At 37.4% G+C, this 17,794-nt stretch overlaps 1 protein-coding gene across 2 annotated transcripts in view; it reads left to right on the top strand.

Moving 5' to 3' along the window:
* LOC131573486 (transmembrane protein 117-like) overlaps positions 1 to 15,721 on the top strand; it is a 178,816-nt gene extending 163,095 nt beyond the window's left edge. Inside the window, exons 7-9 of one of the 2 annotated variants that reach the window (XM_058827485.1) lie at positions 6,564 to 6,693; positions 8,657 to 8,794; positions 14,747 to 15,721. In XM_058827485.1, coding sequence (XP_058683468.1) covers positions 6,564 to 6,693; positions 8,657 to 8,794; positions 14,747 to 15,384 — 906 coding nt within the window. In that variant the 3' untranslated portion in view covers positions 15,385 to 15,721. The remainder of the gene's footprint in view (positions 1 to 6,563; positions 6,694 to 8,656; positions 8,795 to 14,746) is intronic. The other variant, XM_058827486.1, reaches the window with a different exon arrangement.
* The last annotated feature ends 2,073 nt before the right edge of the window (positions 15,722 to 17,794 follow it).

Genomic DNA, 17,794 nt, shown 5'->3' with positions numbered 1-17,794 from the left:
CAGAGGCCTTTCTAGAGAACGGCCAGGAGCTTGAAGAAGCGAAGCAAAGACAGAGGAGAGAAGAGCACAAAAATGATGGAGAAATAGCACAGCTGTGTATATATTCATACCATACATTGTGATATAGTGCAGGGATAGCCTTTCTATACCTATGTCTGGTCCTGGGAGTTGTCTTCAGTCTTCTGTCTCTGCAGCTTGGATCTCAACCAAAGCAGTTATTCCACCACTGCAGTGGTTTCTCCATATTTTAAATTCTTTAAATCAACACTGAGTGACAAAAGGTGAAGCAGTGTCTTCAATAAGGGACTTGGTGCCATAGTTCCCGGTGGGGTTTTGTTATCATTATTGTCAGTAACAATCCAGACAGGTGAAGCAAAAACAGATGACTAGATCAAGTAAAATTTTCTGGACCTGAAAACTATGAAGAGATTAGCACTGATAGTACCAACATGAAGGAGGTCTTCTGAAGAGTACCACATCATCTTTCACTAAGCTAAGTAACCCCACTGAAGCCATACAGGTGGTAACGTTAAGAGTAATTTTTTGTTTAAGAGGGACTAAAACCAGCTGTGCCTGTCGAACTTTCTTCCTCTATTTGTCAAAGAACAGAAGGCCAGAAGGTGAGCAGTAAGTTTGATCTCACAAGCATGAAAGTGATTTCTAGTCATGGCTTCTCACTTCATTTCTTACCTGTGTTTCAATGAGATATTATAAATATGTTTGCATTTTAGCAGCTCACAGAGATCTCAGCTGTAGACATCACTGCAAGTTGCAGTACTGCAATGAAGTTAGACATAACCACAGAGGAGCTGGGCCTTAGTCTCTGAATTCTGGCTGTTCATTTCTTACTTCAAACACATGCAAAAATACAAAACAATTGCATCTCCTGAAATTTCCTCACGATGTCTTTGTCCATCATGCTCTAAGATGTAAAGATGTCTGAAAACAGTCTTCACCTCAAAAAGTTTATGATAAATAAATAAAAAATGTTATAGTCAGTTTCTGAAACACATATAAACATTAATATATGCCTTTTCTCAGTTCCTGCACTGTTTTTATTTTGATTTTGAGACATTTAAAGTACAAATATGTTCATAGCTTTAAGTATAGCATATGTCATTGCTACTTAAAGCAGAAATATTCAGTGTGCTTTATTCCTCTTTCCCTATTATATCTGAACAGTGTTTATATTATTCTTAATTTACTGAACACACCAATAGCTACATTCAAACAGGGAGAGAGATAAAACCGTGGCACATTTGTTCATCATTAGTTGTTAGTGTTTTCTAATCATGGTCCTACCTTCACTGTGGCATTTTTCCCTGGGTGAAGAGAGGCTTGTGGCAGAGGCACGTGGCGTTGTGTGTGCATGGTGAATGGGATGTGGTTTGCTGAGGGCTCCCAGACAGCTAATGATCCTGACTTGATCCTGCCAGCACCTGCTCATCCTCTGGGCTCTGGAGACATGGCCCAGAACCTGCAATAAAGAAAACAAGGACCAGTCCTGTACCAAGCCAGCACACATTGCCAATATGCTCCTGGGCAGCTGTGTGTCCTGGCTTGAGGTCAGGACAGGGATACCCAGGAAATGCCTTCTCTTTCATCAGACAATGGCAGAAAATGGCCAGACCGTATCAGAAAGTCTGGCTTGGATGCTCAGTTCTCACTGCTAAAAATATCTTTACTTAAAGAGGTAACCAAAGTGGTGCTGCCAGCTGCACTGTAGGGTCTTAAACTAACACCTGGCATTGCAGCAGAGAGTATGTGCATTTGTTTGGCCTGGGTAGCTAGAACCAAAGGGAAGAGAATCAAAATACCATGACCTCCTCATGTTTTTTCTGTGCTTCTGTATTTAATGATGTAGCTGATGGAAATCAGAGGTGCTCTCTGCCCATTGCGACACCAGGATGAAGCCCTCAGTGATCTTAAATTCATCCTCTGGCTGCCCTTTCCTCAATAACTAGAGTGAAATGAGGCAATAACCTTATTTGATTTGCACACACCACAAAACTTTCCACTGAGGTTAGAGACCTCTGTGGAGCTGATTTAAGCTGCTGGCTCTGGGTTGGCTTCATCTCCATACACTGAGTAGATGTATGCCACAGTCCCATCCATCCCCAGGCTGGCACCCACTGAAGCAGATGAATATTAGAAATCTGATGCTGATGGATGTAAAGGAGAAACAGTCTGTTCTTGCAGTATGAAAGGTACATACACTGTATGTTTGTATGGCTTTATTTTTGAAATTCTGCAATTCATTCTAAGTATGGTAGTTTGGGTCCAGCTCCTAATGGGATCCCACAAATGGCAGAGTACAGGCACCTCAGCAATAAGGACTAAAGCTGATCAAGTGGACTCTGCCTAATTATGAGCTGAGAACTTTAAGAACATAACACATGGCACTCATGTCCCAGTGGTGAGCACAGACTGATGCCAGAGGCCACAGAGAAAATACCATGTAGGGAAACGTGATGCAGGCCTGAGCTATGTTCCAGAATGGGAAGTGTTTGGATTTATGGGCTTGAACATTTGTTCTATTCTTGTAGCTGTTAACAAATTAGGTGGAATATATCCACAATGCATCTTGAATTTCTTAGGAAAATGGTTTCCTGGATATTGCTGAAATTGTCATTTGGCTGTCAGTAAAGAAAAAAAAACAAAGAAACAGATTCAAAAGATTTTAGACAACATTTTCTTAGAATCTAGATGGTAAAATGGCCATTTTGTTTGGTATGGATTTGGCAGCCTGATATTGGCACTAGCCTGAAACTATAATAATCTACTTTTCTTTGGCACAGTAATAATACCACAGCTAAGTTTCTGCAGGGGATAATGTCTCTCTGTGGACATTTGACACTCACACTTACCAAAGCTGTGAGTCAAATGAAGATCCAAAGGCTATTTAATCCCTAACTTAAAGCTTCATTTTCATAACTGCTGCATCTGTAGTGACTTCCATGGAAGTCAGTAGGTTTAACTCTTTATTTTAGTTTCCTTATCTTAAAATTTCTTTCAAATACGTTTTATTATTTGTTGGTATCTTTTAAAAATTAGTTAATTTCTGTCATTTCATGGGAGTGTTCCTAAAGAACAGACTGTATAAACATTATGTGAAGGTGTTACATTCAAAATGTTATTTATGGGTGACAAAGGCCCTTTATATATGAAAAAATGATTTTATTATTAGTGCTAAATTTAAACAGGGTAATTCAAAAATCATTATTAGTTGAGATCTAATCATTACAGAAAAGAATACTTTTGTGCAGAAAGATGTTTCAGTAGTAGTAGGAGTAGTAGTAGTAGTAATAATAATAACAATAATTATTTCTAAATTCTTATGCACACACTTCTTAGTTTCTATTGCTTTTCCTGATATTTCATCCACCCTCCCTCTGTTCCTGTGGGTCTTGAAATGGGCAGTTTCAGTCTGATGGGATTCAGTGAGAGCATATGGTCTGTCATTGGCATCTGGAGTCCTTTGCTGGGACAGCTATGATCTTCACTGTGATGGTTTCTTTTTTCTTATGCTAGGAGCTGATTGGGGCTTTTTTATATTTGATAATACATTTAGACCTTGCTGTTTCTTCCTTGATCTGAAGCTCCAGGTTACAGAAAGGTTTTACAGGTTGTGTCTTATGTGAGATATTTCTTTGTTCTCCTTGTGACCCCTGAAAGTAGTTTTGCCCAGCCCAGATCTGCATTTCTTTAACTGAACACCAATGAGTTGTTTATAGCTGTGGGGTCTCCAGCACCAGCCTGTGCCCATCTCTCTAGTTATGGCCACACCATATTACAATGCTTCAGTGTAATAAAGGTCACAATGCAATTCAGGCATGCTTCATACAGTATGGGGCATATATGTAGAAAATGTTATTATCAAGTAATACTCATCCAGATGAGAAAAATTTCTTTATAATAAAAAACTCAGTTGCAGAGACACAGACCAATACAAGATTCTGCATGGAGGAATTTTATCTGTAAATCAGCAAAAGGCACAGTAGGAGCCTTGGGGGGAGGCAGGAGAGGAGGCCAGATTTATAGACCCATGTTTACTTATAAGTAAATATAATGCAGAGTTCACAGTTCTCCATTCATTTATTTTCAGGAATATGGAATGTATTTCTTGCTATTTATTCTAGGTGAGAATATGTATGAGTTAACAAGAGGCACCAGTCCAGAGATGTATATTAGAAACTGTGAACTGGAAGTGTGAACGCATAAATTTTTTATCTCTGGGCATTTTTTGAATACTTACCACCTGCAAGGGGATGTCTACAGATGCAGGATAGGGGATTGTGCAGCTGGGCAGGTATTACCAGGGGTACATGCATTGCATTAGTGATACAGCAAAAGGAAAGCATCCTTATTTCTCTTCTACATCTGTAAATTAACACTTTCTGCATCGCTTGAATATTAAGAACCAGGTAAAGGGTGTCAGATTTTCTCCTCACTTGCACTCCTATTAATCTATTTAACTCATTACTATGAATAGTTAGCACAAATCAGCTGTTAGTGATCAGGCTGTGCTATTCCCAGATCATAAAAGTCAGAAAATATTGGAGAGCTAAGTCTTGGATGTTAAGTCATATATAGTGATTAATCTTTCAGAGATCATATAATCATAGAATATCCTCAGTTGAAAGGGACACAGAAGGCCTATGTCTGGCTCTGCACTGGATACCCCAAAGAATCACCTGACAGTGTTGTCCAAACACTTCTTGAACTCTGTCAGGCTATTGCTGTGACCAGCAACAGCTTCCCTGGGGAGCCTGTTCCAGTGCTCAACCACCCTCTGGCTGAGAAACCTTTTGAGGTATATAACAAATCTCCCCTGACACAGCTTCAGGTCATCCTCATTCCCTCAGGTCCTGTCACTGGCTACCAGAGAGCAAAGATCAGTGTCTGCACCTCCTCTTCCCCTCATGAGGAAGTTGCAGACTGCAGTGAGGTCTCTCCTCAGTCTCCTCCAGGCTGAGCAGACTTCAGCCACTCCTTACATGGCCTCCCCTCAAGGCCCTTTGCCATATTTGTTGTTCTACTTTGGACACTCTCTAACTAATAGCTTTGTATCTTTCTTACACTCAGAACTGCCCCCAGCACTGGAGGTGAGGCTGCCCCAGCCCAGAGCAGAGCAGGACAATCCCCTCCCTTGCCTGGCTGGCCATGCTGTGCCTGATGCCCCCCAGGACAGGGCTGGCCCTCCTGGCTGCCAGGGCACTGCTGGCTCACATTCAACTGGCCATCAACCAGGACCCCCAGGTCCCTTTCTGCAGTGCTGCTTTCCAGAATTTCATTCCCCAGTCTGTACATCCAGTGCTGCCCTACCCTGGGTGCAAAATTTGTCACTTGTCCGTGTTAAACTTCATACAACTGGTGATTGCCCAGCCCTATGACTTGCCAAAGTCTCTCTGCAGGACCTCTCTTCCTTTGAGGGAGTCAACAGCTCCTCCCAATTTAATAGATAATTCTTAGTTTTGAATACTTATTTTTTTATATTACTCTGTAAGGAAATTTCCATCCTTACAAAACTGAAAATTAAATAATGGAAATGGTTCTCCTGGGGAAGATGGCTGTGCTGGAATGGTTTTCATGTGAAAGAATCACAAGTCACTCACAGAGTTCTTCACATTTTGGATTTCTTCATTTTATTTTTAGTAATTTGAGTGCTTGTTGCACTAGCTTGTTGGACACAAATCCAGGCATGTAGATGGGAACAGGGGCAGTGTGTTTGTAACAGATCATCGACAATCTGCAGTGCACGGAGTAATGGCACTGGCAGTAATCGTACTGATTTTGGCACTATTCCTTTCAGTTTGGGCTCTAATGAGCCATGCCATCATACCCATTTTCAGGTGACTGATGGTGGGTACAGATAACCAAGTGAAAAATTCCTTTAAATGCAGCTCTTCCTCAGCTGGGGTACCACATGCTACCAAAATATGCATAATGCCAGGTAAGAGCTTCCACATTTCCAACATTATCTTGTCAGCTGAAATATGGCAGTGAAGAAAACTGTGCTTGGGTTGATTCAGGCAGATTATGCTGAAGGGCCTGCACTTGCAGTGATTGTTTATTTAAATGTATGGAGACAAAATACAGAAAACACAGGTTGAACAAGTAGAATACAGATATATGTGGTGTTTGAAATGCTCAGGCCTTCTTTGTCAATCTCATACCTGTAAACTGTTTGCCAAATTACAAGTTACTAAGAGTAAGTAGCATCGCAAAGTTTTTATATAGTTATTATTTGTATTGTCAGGTTTGAAATAAGTATTCTTATACTGTTTTGTACTATCAGTTGGTAAGGTAGGTTAAGTACTGTCATTCTGAAGTGAGCTTTTATACACATGGGGTTGAGGTAAAAATTATATTGTAATATCTAATATAAATAATTATTTATATTATATTTATATTTCAAGTGGGTCAGTCAAATCTAAAGTAAGAAAATCCAATAATGGAGGCTTAAATATAGAACGTTTCTATTTAATTAATTTAAGCCATTTTAAAGGAAAAAATATACCATGAAAGCTTACTTTTAGGCTCTTATTTTTCTTTTTTAACAGGACTGGGAGTTTCCACATTTTATGGGTGATGTTGAAGTGAATCTTCCAGGCTTGCCCTCAGCACACATGCAATTCAAAGTACCTTATTTCCAAAAGATACTGAAAGATGAATATCACATACACATAACAGGTAGGTAAATTTACAGATTGTCACACAGTGAACTGCTTCTGTGTAATAAATGTATGCTCCCATGGTCTTAAATGTGTATTTTTGTGTATGTGTCCCAGACTATTTTTCTATCTCTTTGTCTGTCCATATCCATATTCTCCAGATATAACCATCTCAAGGAAATGAGGAAATTGTATCTTAGAAATCAGAGAGGCCTGCTGCTTTTCATGGATTTCAGCAACTTCTTGTGACAATAATACATGATGTAACTTCAGACATCTTTTATCTAAAATTACTCTCTCAGGGAAATTAGCAGCTTATTTCATCTTCAAATCTCTTATGCTTTCAGATGCCTTTGCTATGATTTATGCTAAAATCTTTTCATAACTTCAGTAATTCTCATCTGGCAAAGGCCACTCATAACCTTACTTCCATCAGTCATCTAACTAGAAGCAGACAGTTAAATAACCTCAAATAAAATAGAATTGCAGTGATTCAAATGGATGATACATATAGATAAAAAGTACCTGATTCTTGCATACTGTGAGTCAGTATTTTAAAAACAGTAGGGAATGAAAAAGAGAAGAAGGTTAAATAGGGATAAATATTTTGGTTTTACCTTCAAGCTATACAAAAGGAATATAGCTCCCCTCTCTACATTGAGAAGAGATGGATAATAACGGATAACAGAAGAATGCAGGTGTGAATTGGCAGGGGTCTTTAACTGCTAATATAAAAAGTCACAGCACATGACGCCATGCAGAAATAAGATAGATGAGGGCAACCAAGGACAAGCCAAAAGAAACTCCTGCAGACCAGGGACAAAAGGAGCATTCAGAGATGATACAAAGATAAGGCTAAGAGTTAGCAGGTGAGTCACAAGCTCAGCAGACAGCTGAAGCCAAGGGAAGAAAATGTGTCAAGGAAAGAATGACACCAGCACTGAGTTGAGGCAGACTGAATGAGGCCTCAGAAAAGGTGTTTTCAGCAGAGAATGCAGAAATGAAATTAAAAAACAGAAAAGAAGACAAAAATACTGCAGAAGTTGCCTGTTGGCTATTGACTGTGAGAAGGCAAATGGGCCAGCAGGAATTGCAGATGTAGGGATAGAAAGTTTTTCAAAATTGAAGGTAGGTGCCCTGCTGGAATGCTGACAGAGAACAGCCAGCCAGCAAGGAGAAAGAAGAGCTGGTACATGCACATGGTGTATGTTCTCTGAAGGAGAACATTTGAACCATTAGGGATTTATGGAACATAATCAAGTAAATGATGTCCCAGTCAGTGACTAGAAGGTATAGGGTGAAAGGAGATGTGATGTGTACATGATGAATATATTCTTCTCTCCCAAGTGGGCAAAAAGAGAAAGGAGCAGAGAAAAAACAAAAAAACAAGAGTTTGAACACCAAATATTTTATGTGAATTACAGATATGGAATTCAGGGATAGCAAAAAAGATTATTTTTTATTATTATTATTTTTTTCAAGACTAGGGAATGAATTTGGAGGGGCTCAGTCCCACAAAGTTCCCAGATGCCGTACTGTTATTCCACTGTATAAGGAAAAGTAGTGGAATGGATGCACAGAGGAGCAGGAAAAATGGCTGAGGCGTGGCAGGCTGGGCTGTGTCACCAGATACATAAACTTGGCATATAATTAATGGGTGATAAAAGAGGAATTGAAGAGCAAACAACAGTTTTGCATTGTAGAAGAGACAGGGACATTGATGATAATCAGGGATAATCAAAGAATAAACAAGAGCAAAGAACATAAATTAGTGATCAGAAATGCAACCGCTAGCAGTGCTGCTGTTTGAAGACAGGCCAACCAAATAAAACCAATATTTATGCATTGTAGTCTTCTGCAGAGAGGACTGGAGTCCTTTCTGATTTTCTAGTGAGAAGGCATTCTTTTAATGAGGATGAGATAATGAATGAAGGCTGTGGAAAATTTTTCCCTGCTCAGCATTAACAAGATCCATTTATTAGATTCGCTAGGCAAATCAATCCATTTGACTGCACATCACGTATCCTGTCTGCTGAGTGCCTGTTTTATCTCAGTGCTGCACCACCCTTTAGGAGATCTAATAAACAGCCATAACACATGGCACAAGAACCTCCCTTTGGGTAAGTTTTGCTTGAACCATCTGTTCTTGCCATCAGTTCTTGTCTTAGGTTAGGGCATCATGTTGGATAATTTTCAAGCTCTAGTGACTGTCTGTATATGCAGATACTTGAATATTCTACTCAAATCAAGGTGCTAATAAAAGAAAAAAAATCTGGTTTAAAAATATATATATATAAAATAAAGATTAATATATTCCAATCTAAAATGATGCCCATGGATGCAACTGCAGCAGGTGACATGGGGGTAGGACAATGATAATGACAGGAAGACAGCTCTATTTAAGCCCTGTTTAATACACAGAATCCAGAATGTTAAATTTAACCATAGGACTTCTTTTAAGTAACCAGCAGGAAATAAATACTGAGGCCTGAAAAAATATTTCTTTTAGTACTAGCTATATAGATAAATCCAGGCTGTAAATCTATGACCTGTGCTCAAATTTTTAGAAACTTAAAACCATTTTCTCCCAAGTAGCAAGGAGAGAGAAAGCATGGCTGAAATAACATTTGCCATCCTTTTCCTGGCAAATTTTATTCTTTATTAGTTTTTACACAGTCTGTTTTAGTCACTGTTGATTGATATAAATAAAAGCAACCCTATTCAATATTGTTTTTTCAAATAAGCAATAGTCCCACAAAGGAGCAGCTCTAAGGAAAGCAACATTCCGAGAAGTCAAGGATTTCAAGCCACCTTCTGTTGGTGTGTCCTTGATGGCTTTGAGCAAGTTCTGTACAGAAGAAAATTTCAGTTACATGCTCTGTGTTGCCAGGTCTCCTGATTTCATCACAAGTCTTTAAACAGTTGCTCTTTTTCTTGTTCTTTCTTTTGTTCTTTTTCTCGTTCTTTTTTAATTATCTTTCACAAAATAAAGATCATGATTGCAGGGGGAAAAGGTTTGCTTCTGCATAATTCAATGTCTAAAAAGCTACTTTAAACTGATAACATGTTTTCTTAGGCCTGACTTGTGATTTCTGAATGTTGTTGGCAGTAATATTGAATTAACATCTCCTGACTCTAGCTGATATGCTTCAGTGTAATTTTAAATTTACTATGAAAAGTTTATCTTATTTTTACTGGTAACTGAGCACCTCATTTTACTCTCATTTATTTGCAGCTAGGAACTTCTTGCAAGCATCTACTGAGTATTAAATATTTTCATTCTGTTTTGATAGCCACTTTTTTTATGAACATCAAAAATAACTTGAATTTCTGCATCTGCTTAGCTCATCTGGATTTCCCTTGACAGATGGTTCATTGCAAAGTGTGTATTTTCCTTTTTAGGCTGATGTTTATGAAAATACATAGTCTACCCTAGTTTCTATAATACCCAGGGAAATTTGTAAAACTTAAAACTAAATTTTGTTTCTTCAGATTCTTCCTTGTTTAAAAGGCACTGGGGGGCCTGCCTCATCCTCTTTAATGGCTGCACTGAAAATCCAGGAGCACCTACTATCAAATATGCAGATAATTTTCAAACTGAAAATGTTATAGTTTAGGTAACAAAAGAGATGGGAGGTTTCTCTGGCTGTTTATGACATGTTTCTGAGGGCTGATCTGGCCCGAGTGCCCTTCCACCCAAAGGAGAAATCCTCACCTTTATAGCTGGGGAGTTCCCAGCATGGCTGGCTTGTGGAGTTAAACCAACAGCTTGTCTGGATTCAGCCCAAGCTTACACAGAGCAGCCTGAGGGAGTCTGTGGGCAAAAATAGAAAGGTTAGAGGTAAAAACAAAGCTGTCAGTGCACACAGATGTGAAAAAAAGCTCAGAGGTTTAACATCTTAGATCAGCTGTGAGTGGTCTGTCTGTATGCATGTATCTAGCTAATAACACTAATGTGACAGAAGATAGGAGGAACATTTCAAAGGTTTTACAGCAGTGTCTGAGCACTTTTAGACACAAATTACAGCTGAGATAGAAGTCTAAAGTCAACATTTCCTACACTAGCCTCTGGCTGTGGTTGCACAGCATGAGGTTGTTTGTGTCTAGCCTTATTAAGTGGAATTTTCACGTTACCTCTTGACCTTACCTTGAGTAAGGCTTCTGGGGACTGGCTTCTACAGGAGATCCTTTTTATGGGAAATGAATGGTCAGTTCCAGAGTGGGCATACAAAAATGAAACTGCTCCATAATCAGCAGCTGGTTTGGAATATTGGGGCGTATTCCAAATGCTGTGTGTGGGATTGCCCAAAAATCTTGTTCCATGTTGAAAACATGCCAATTTTTGGAAAAGAGAAAAATAAAAATCCATACTTCTTTCAAAATGAGAAGACTCCTGGCATTCATGTGCAGTGAATTGTTGAGCTTCCTGTGCTCAATGTGCTCATTGTTGAGCTTCAGCAGGGAGGGGAGACTGATTCTAGGCAGAGTTCTGTACAGGCTGGTGTTCAGATAGTCCTGTGACGCAGGTCCAAGATGCCACAAGTGCAGGTTATCGTAGAGTCAAGTTTTCCCTTCTGGTGAGTGTGCTAGCCAGGAGGTTACAATCCTCTTCAACAGACATGCTTTCTCAGAAAACAGGAATGAATTTTCATCCCCCAATACTGGTTGTATTCTACAATGCTTATAAAAACATTTCCTGTTTTGCATCACAGCCTGACAAGGACATTAACACTCTTCGGTCCAATTTTTCTTTTGGAGGATCTTTTTTGAATCAAATTTCAGTACTGTACCACATTTCCAAATACACCAAATCAGATTCCTAACTCTCCAGATATTATGTGTAGCATGTAAAATGTCAGTGCTATGAAAGTTATTAAGTTATAAAGTTATTTACCAGGTCTCTTTTTAGGTAGTGCATGGCTGAATGGCACAACCTATTTTCCCACATGACTTTCTTCATTGTTAACTTCACTGAAAACTAGATAAAATTCTTTTCAGTTTGCTGAAATGATTCAGTCTTGAGAGTTGATCCTATTATATCCTTCCATTTCAAATTTTGTCTTAGAATAAACCATTCAAGAAAGGCTAAGTGAGGTCAGGTATGTGCCAGTATTCTTGGCCACACAAATTTCATTGAATTAGAGCCAACTCAGAAGCAGTAGTTATAGTAATCCTGCAGAAACTGGTTAAGAGACAAGTTAAATAACTTCACAGTGTGGGGCTCCATTTTCCCTTGTCACTTTTCATCTACTCAAAATATTTTTAAATAAAATTCATATCTATACCTTAATATTATATTTATTATGATCCTTTGCAAACTTACAAACTTGAACTTGTTCATGCGCAAGATCAAAGGTTGTGACTGACTTTTAATTTACCTAGCTTATTTCTTATGTAAGCCTAACTATATAACTTAAAGTTTGCTATAAAAATGATTATGGTAAAATTAAGTTTCAATAGACAATCATTTCATATACATAGATTATTAACACTTAAGTTATAATGTTAAAGGCTGGTCAATATATTAAATTCCTGTGCAACCACATATGAGCACAATGACATCTTTGTGCTCCAAAACATCACAGGTCTAGAAGGATTGCTTGATTGGCTTATTTGGCTGTCATGCCTGCTAGTACAGCAAAGTACCTGTCTCAGAGAGAGATAGATAGCAGAAGACACTGTATTCTAGAAAGAGGTAAATACTCCCTGTAAGTACCCCAGACAGCACTAACTCAGTCATTTTGTGTCTAAGAAGATGAATGCAGCCCTTGGCTACAGGGATTACTGAGCAGGAGCAGAAAGATGTCACTGTGTTCAGATATGGTTATAGTAAAACAGTTACTCATACACAGCCTTTGGTTCAGGTGACAACTCTATTCAAAAGAAAAGGAAAAGTCATAGAGCTCATCAAGCATAGCAGTGATACAGAGAATGGAAAAATTGTGTAGAAATGAGAAATTTAAGGAGTTCTGAGAAAATCCTCTACAGAACAGCAGCTGTTCTCAGTCAGCTAGCTGCCATTTAGACATGCAGGTTGCAGTTCATCTTCACTGGGTGGGATGATGGACCTGAGTGGTCTGTACAGCCCACATGGACCCAAGAATCCCAGCAGCTAGGCTCAGGGCTTCCTTTCTGCCTGCATAGCTCTGTCTAGGAACTGAGTTAGGGAGTTTCAAGTTCATACTTTCTATGAAACAGGAACAGTGTATCTTTCTTAGATCAGGTGGGTGCTTAAATTCATAATGTGAAAGGGGTGGAGCTTTTTTTAATTTTCATTGTAATTTTTGTTTTGCCTACTTTTCCTAAGGAAATGAGAATTATGTGATTTTTTTTCTATGTGTGGGTTGGTTTCACTCTATCGTACACAGCATCAAATAACTTTTGAGCCCATGGCCATTTTCAAAACATTTTCAGACAGTGAGAATATGAAAAACAGTGATATTAACACTATCCTAAGAAGTGGTGGTAAGGTAAAGAAGAGTCATCTAAGTGCCCAGCTGAGGAAAACACAAGAAGTCAGCTATTATATTGTGCTTGAGAGCAGCTATTGATCAGTGAATCCTGTGTCTTTCTGATGAAAGACAGACGTGATGGGAAAAACAGAAACATGCAATACACGGCAAACATCCACTGGAAACATGAAGTTACATTGTATTGATTGTTAAAGTATTTCCTACTTCAGCATCACTTTCAGTCTCTTGCTGTTAAGAAACTTAAATATTATTAAATGTGGTGATGATAGTCCTAAAAGATAGTTTTCTTTAACATGTCAATTGTAAAACTGACAAAATTCCAGGGAGAAATCATATAATGGTTTCAGTTGGAAGGGACCCTAAGGATCATTTGGCTCCAGCCCTTCTGATGTGAGCAGCAATACCTTCATCTACACTAGTTTGGTCAAAGCCCCGTCCAACTTGACTTTGATAGAGGAATTATTCAGGAATTATAGATTGCCTGCAAGGTCTTTTCAGTTCAGTTTTTTTTCTGGACAGTGACAATAACACAAGAGAATAAATATTCTTGTTTCTTTTAAATCTATTTTATCTAAACTGAAGAGAGCTATTAAACGTAACTCCTGAATACAAGAAGTTAGTCTCCTTACCCTCCTTAAGAATCCTGGTTATACAGTTTGAGCACACATACTTTCAGGAACTGGAATCCATTCATTTTTTGCAAGTCACTAGCCTAAGTAATTTGATAGATCCTATGATACATTTTCTTTTTCATTTGAAGCATACTTTAATATGATTCCAGCAAAGACCAAGATCAGTCATCAGCAGCAGGAACATTCCTCCATGTACGTATTTTCACTTAATGCTGACCATGTAGATTTGTCAGGTTCTTGGGTGGTGGTAGTCATCACTGCACAGGTGAGATTTAAACTATGTCCAACTAGAATGTAAGATATGCTCTGACTGTAAAAATAGTATAATTTGGTATGTGTATTCACAGACACAGATTATAAAAAAATAGCTAAGCTGACTAGACTCTGAAGACTACAATCAACCCTTACTATTTCTCAAGAATCTCACTGTGATTCTATAAATCACAGTTTGTCTGACTGCCCATACCTGAATAGATCTGTATTCCATGGTTGGTTTATCAAAAACCACAAGTATATACTCTTAAAATTCACATAATTACCAACCTCAAAAAACTCAGTCACTTCAGTAATTTCTGGAATATAAATGGTTCTTTCAAATGTGGCCTTTTCATTGAAAATTTCAATATGAATATTTTTTTAAAGCCATGGAATTAATGCTTTTTTAGATTTATTGATCTATAACATGTCACCTAGTGATCTAATCAACTGGTCACTTACAAACTGTAATGTCAATTGAATAGATATACTGGTGTGATTGTGTTACAAAATTGTTACGTGTCCAGACCTAATTGTGAAATTCTAAGGGATATTCAGCATAAATCTGACTGTGGTGGAAATTTATTTACAGCTTTGCTTTACAGATTAATAATAAAGAGTTCTTTTTCTCTGTGTATTTTTACATATAATGGAATCTGTACCACTTCTAAAATGGATATATCAGATGACAAAACTTTCTTTTTCCAAACAGGCAAATGGTTTAACTATGGAATTATCTTCCTTGTTTTAATCTTGGATCTGAATATGTGGAAGAATCAAATATTTTACAAACCTCATGAATATGGTCAATATATTGGTCCTGGACAGAAGATCTACACAGTGAAGGACTCAGAGAGCTTGAAAGACCTTAACAGAACTAAGTTATCTTGGGAGTGGAGATCCAATAACACTAACCCATTGACGAACCGGACCTATGCCGAAGGGGACATGTTCTTGCACAGCAGGTTCACAGGCTCCAGCCTGGATGTCAAATGCCTGGCTTTTATTCCAAGTTTGCTGGCTTTTGCTTTGTTTGGTTTCTTCATCTGGTTCTTTGGGCGATTTCAGAAAACTGACCAAGGCATGGAGAATTTAGACAAATCGTACACAAGAATGAAACGAAAGTCACCATCAGATATGGGAATGACACGAGAAAATACACAGGTGTTAGAAGAACCATTGAATTTTCAAGAACCACATCTGGTATCCATAAAATCAGACTTAAGTGAAATAGTTTTTAATTCTTCTCTCCTAACTTCTGAAAACTTGAACGCACAACTGAATGAACAAGACAGCCCTTTACAGCCGGTACCAGAGTCCTCTGTCCCTAAGAATAACCCTGTGACATAGAGGAAAATACCCAGGAAAATCAGTTTAAATAAGCAGTTACTCTAAGATTTCAGTTTTACCTTTTGTAAGTTAAGATTTACATAGTGTTTAGAATAAGAAACTCAACCTATACTGAGAGGTGCTCAGCATGCTTTTTCTAGGAATTTTGTTTTTTATTTGTATTATAGTACGTGCCTATTGTATATCTAACATTCCTTTATAGATTGCTTCCCAAAATTGCACAAGCTATTTATTAATACATTACCTTAACTGTATAATAGTGTATTAGATGATTACTTGCAGGTTTAAAATTCTACCGTGGTGGTGCCTTGAGACATTAAACTGTTTTTTAACTCAATGCCAGGTGTATAGCACAGTTCTTCTCATCTGTTTTGAAAAGCTTTTTGTATATGGTTGTTTCAAGTATCATTTGATGTCTTAACAGAGGAGATAAATATAGTTATTGCTAAAGAGGGTTTTCTGTTAGGACATCACAACTTGACTTTGTTATTTACTCATCTGTGAAGTCAGAGATTTTGATGACCAGACTGCAGAGAAGCATGTTGATTACCTTTTAATTTTTTTGGCTAGCTGCCAAACACAAATACAGATTTATTATGCAGTAAACAGCAGAGACATAATACTGCATGGGTCACTAGTTGAGAAAATATGAGTTTCTCCATCAGTAATAGCAATTATGTGATAATGCCTAATTATGTTTTTCTTAATTAAAGATAAACTGCTCCTTGATTTAAAGTTTTGCCCTTCACCTTGCAGAAAGAGAGGTGAAAATACATGGTTGAAGCAACTCTTTTTGTCATCATACCAAACCCATGCAACATCAAAGAGCCAATGGAGTGATTACAGTTAAGGACACAAAGCCCATTAAATCCAATATTTTTTCAATTCAGTACAGATATGGTCTGGGTATATGGGAAACACACATACATATGAACATATAGTCTAATTTCTCCAAATACTGAAGAAACATTGAAGGTTTTTAATTATAATATATTAATAGTTGAAGTTTATTGAACATTTTTTCCTCTTTTTTTTTTTTTTTTTTTTTTTTTTCCTTCATTTGTGTTCCAAGAGTATTCATAACTTGGAATCAGAAATAAAGGGAAACTGGGATTTTTTGCCTTTTTGAAGGGGACTTCATAATGTGAATTTCTCTGCTGTATGATCAAACTATATGCACTAGAGAAATTGCATATCTAAAACATCTGAGAGACTCTGATTTACCTCTAATTTAGTTCTATAAAATTGTTGTTACAAGTTACCAAATTATAAGTCATTTTTAAGACTGAATTATTTCCCTGTCACTTTCTGGTGTTGCTGTATTTTGTCTTTGTGACTTTTTTATCTCTGTTGGTTTTGATCTATTTGCTTTTAAGTTTTCAGAATGCTGAATTTAGCATGCATAATAGAACTATGCACTTATTTACTGTCACTTGAGAGCCAATTTTAATAAACATCATTCAACAATTGTTTATTATGAGACAGGAACACACTCTATTAGTTTTGCAATTTTTTAAAACAGTTTGCCCATGTCGTATTTCAATTGATAGATATTTCTGACACTAAAAAAGAGAGACAGCATTACAGTGATGTCAAAATCAAATATTTTGTTTATGAAATATTTAATATTTTATCATGAAAAAAACAGCTTAGAATCATACTAATTTTTTATCCATTAAAAATTATGCTTAAACCCAAATCTATTCGCTTTTGTCTACTGCAACTATAAACTTGTTTAATTGACTCATGATATAATGAAAGACAAGACATTAATAAGTAATGATAAAACAGTGTGAGATCCTGCTTGTAATCCACTATATAAGAGGTGATATACTGATGTTTGACATTCAAACAGCATTTGAAAAATCTGTTTGAACAGAAATATCTGTTTATTTTTGCGGATACATGCTTCTCTGTATGTTTTGGACACTGTAAACCCAAGTACTGAAAATCTCTTGTTAACTCATTTCTCTATTTGTGCAGAGTACAGATATGTTAAATACATTAATATGTAGGCAGAAAAATGAAATAATTACTTGAGCCTTACAGCCTGCATGATTACTTGACTCTGAAGAAACTGTTATTAAGCAACTGATTTCACAGCTAAAATAATTCCTTGACCTCATATTGAGTTAATGCTTTTAAGGTCATTATAAGCCTTCATGAAGAAGAGAAAAGCATTGAGTAATCCTAGACTTTGCATGAGTATTTAAATTAATGGTCAAGCATAGAGAATGCATATATTATGAATTTGTAAGAAGTTTAAAGATTCAGTGTAACCACTCACCATGGTCAAATAATATAGTTAATTAATGGAGAAAGGACTTCTCAATCATATAGGAGTCTCATTTGTAATCAGACATAGATAGAAGAAGAGAGGAGTATTTTCATTCTCCATTTTCAGTGATGG

The sequence above is a fragment of the Poecile atricapillus genome, chromosome Z (genome assembly GCF_030490865.1).
Source record: "Poecile atricapillus isolate bPoeAtr1 chromosome Z, bPoeAtr1.hap1, whole genome shotgun sequence".
Classification (NCBI taxonomy): domain Eukaryota; kingdom Metazoa; phylum Chordata; class Aves; order Passeriformes; family Paridae; genus Poecile; species Poecile atricapillus.
This window is presented reverse-complemented; position numbering and strand designations above follow the sequence as displayed.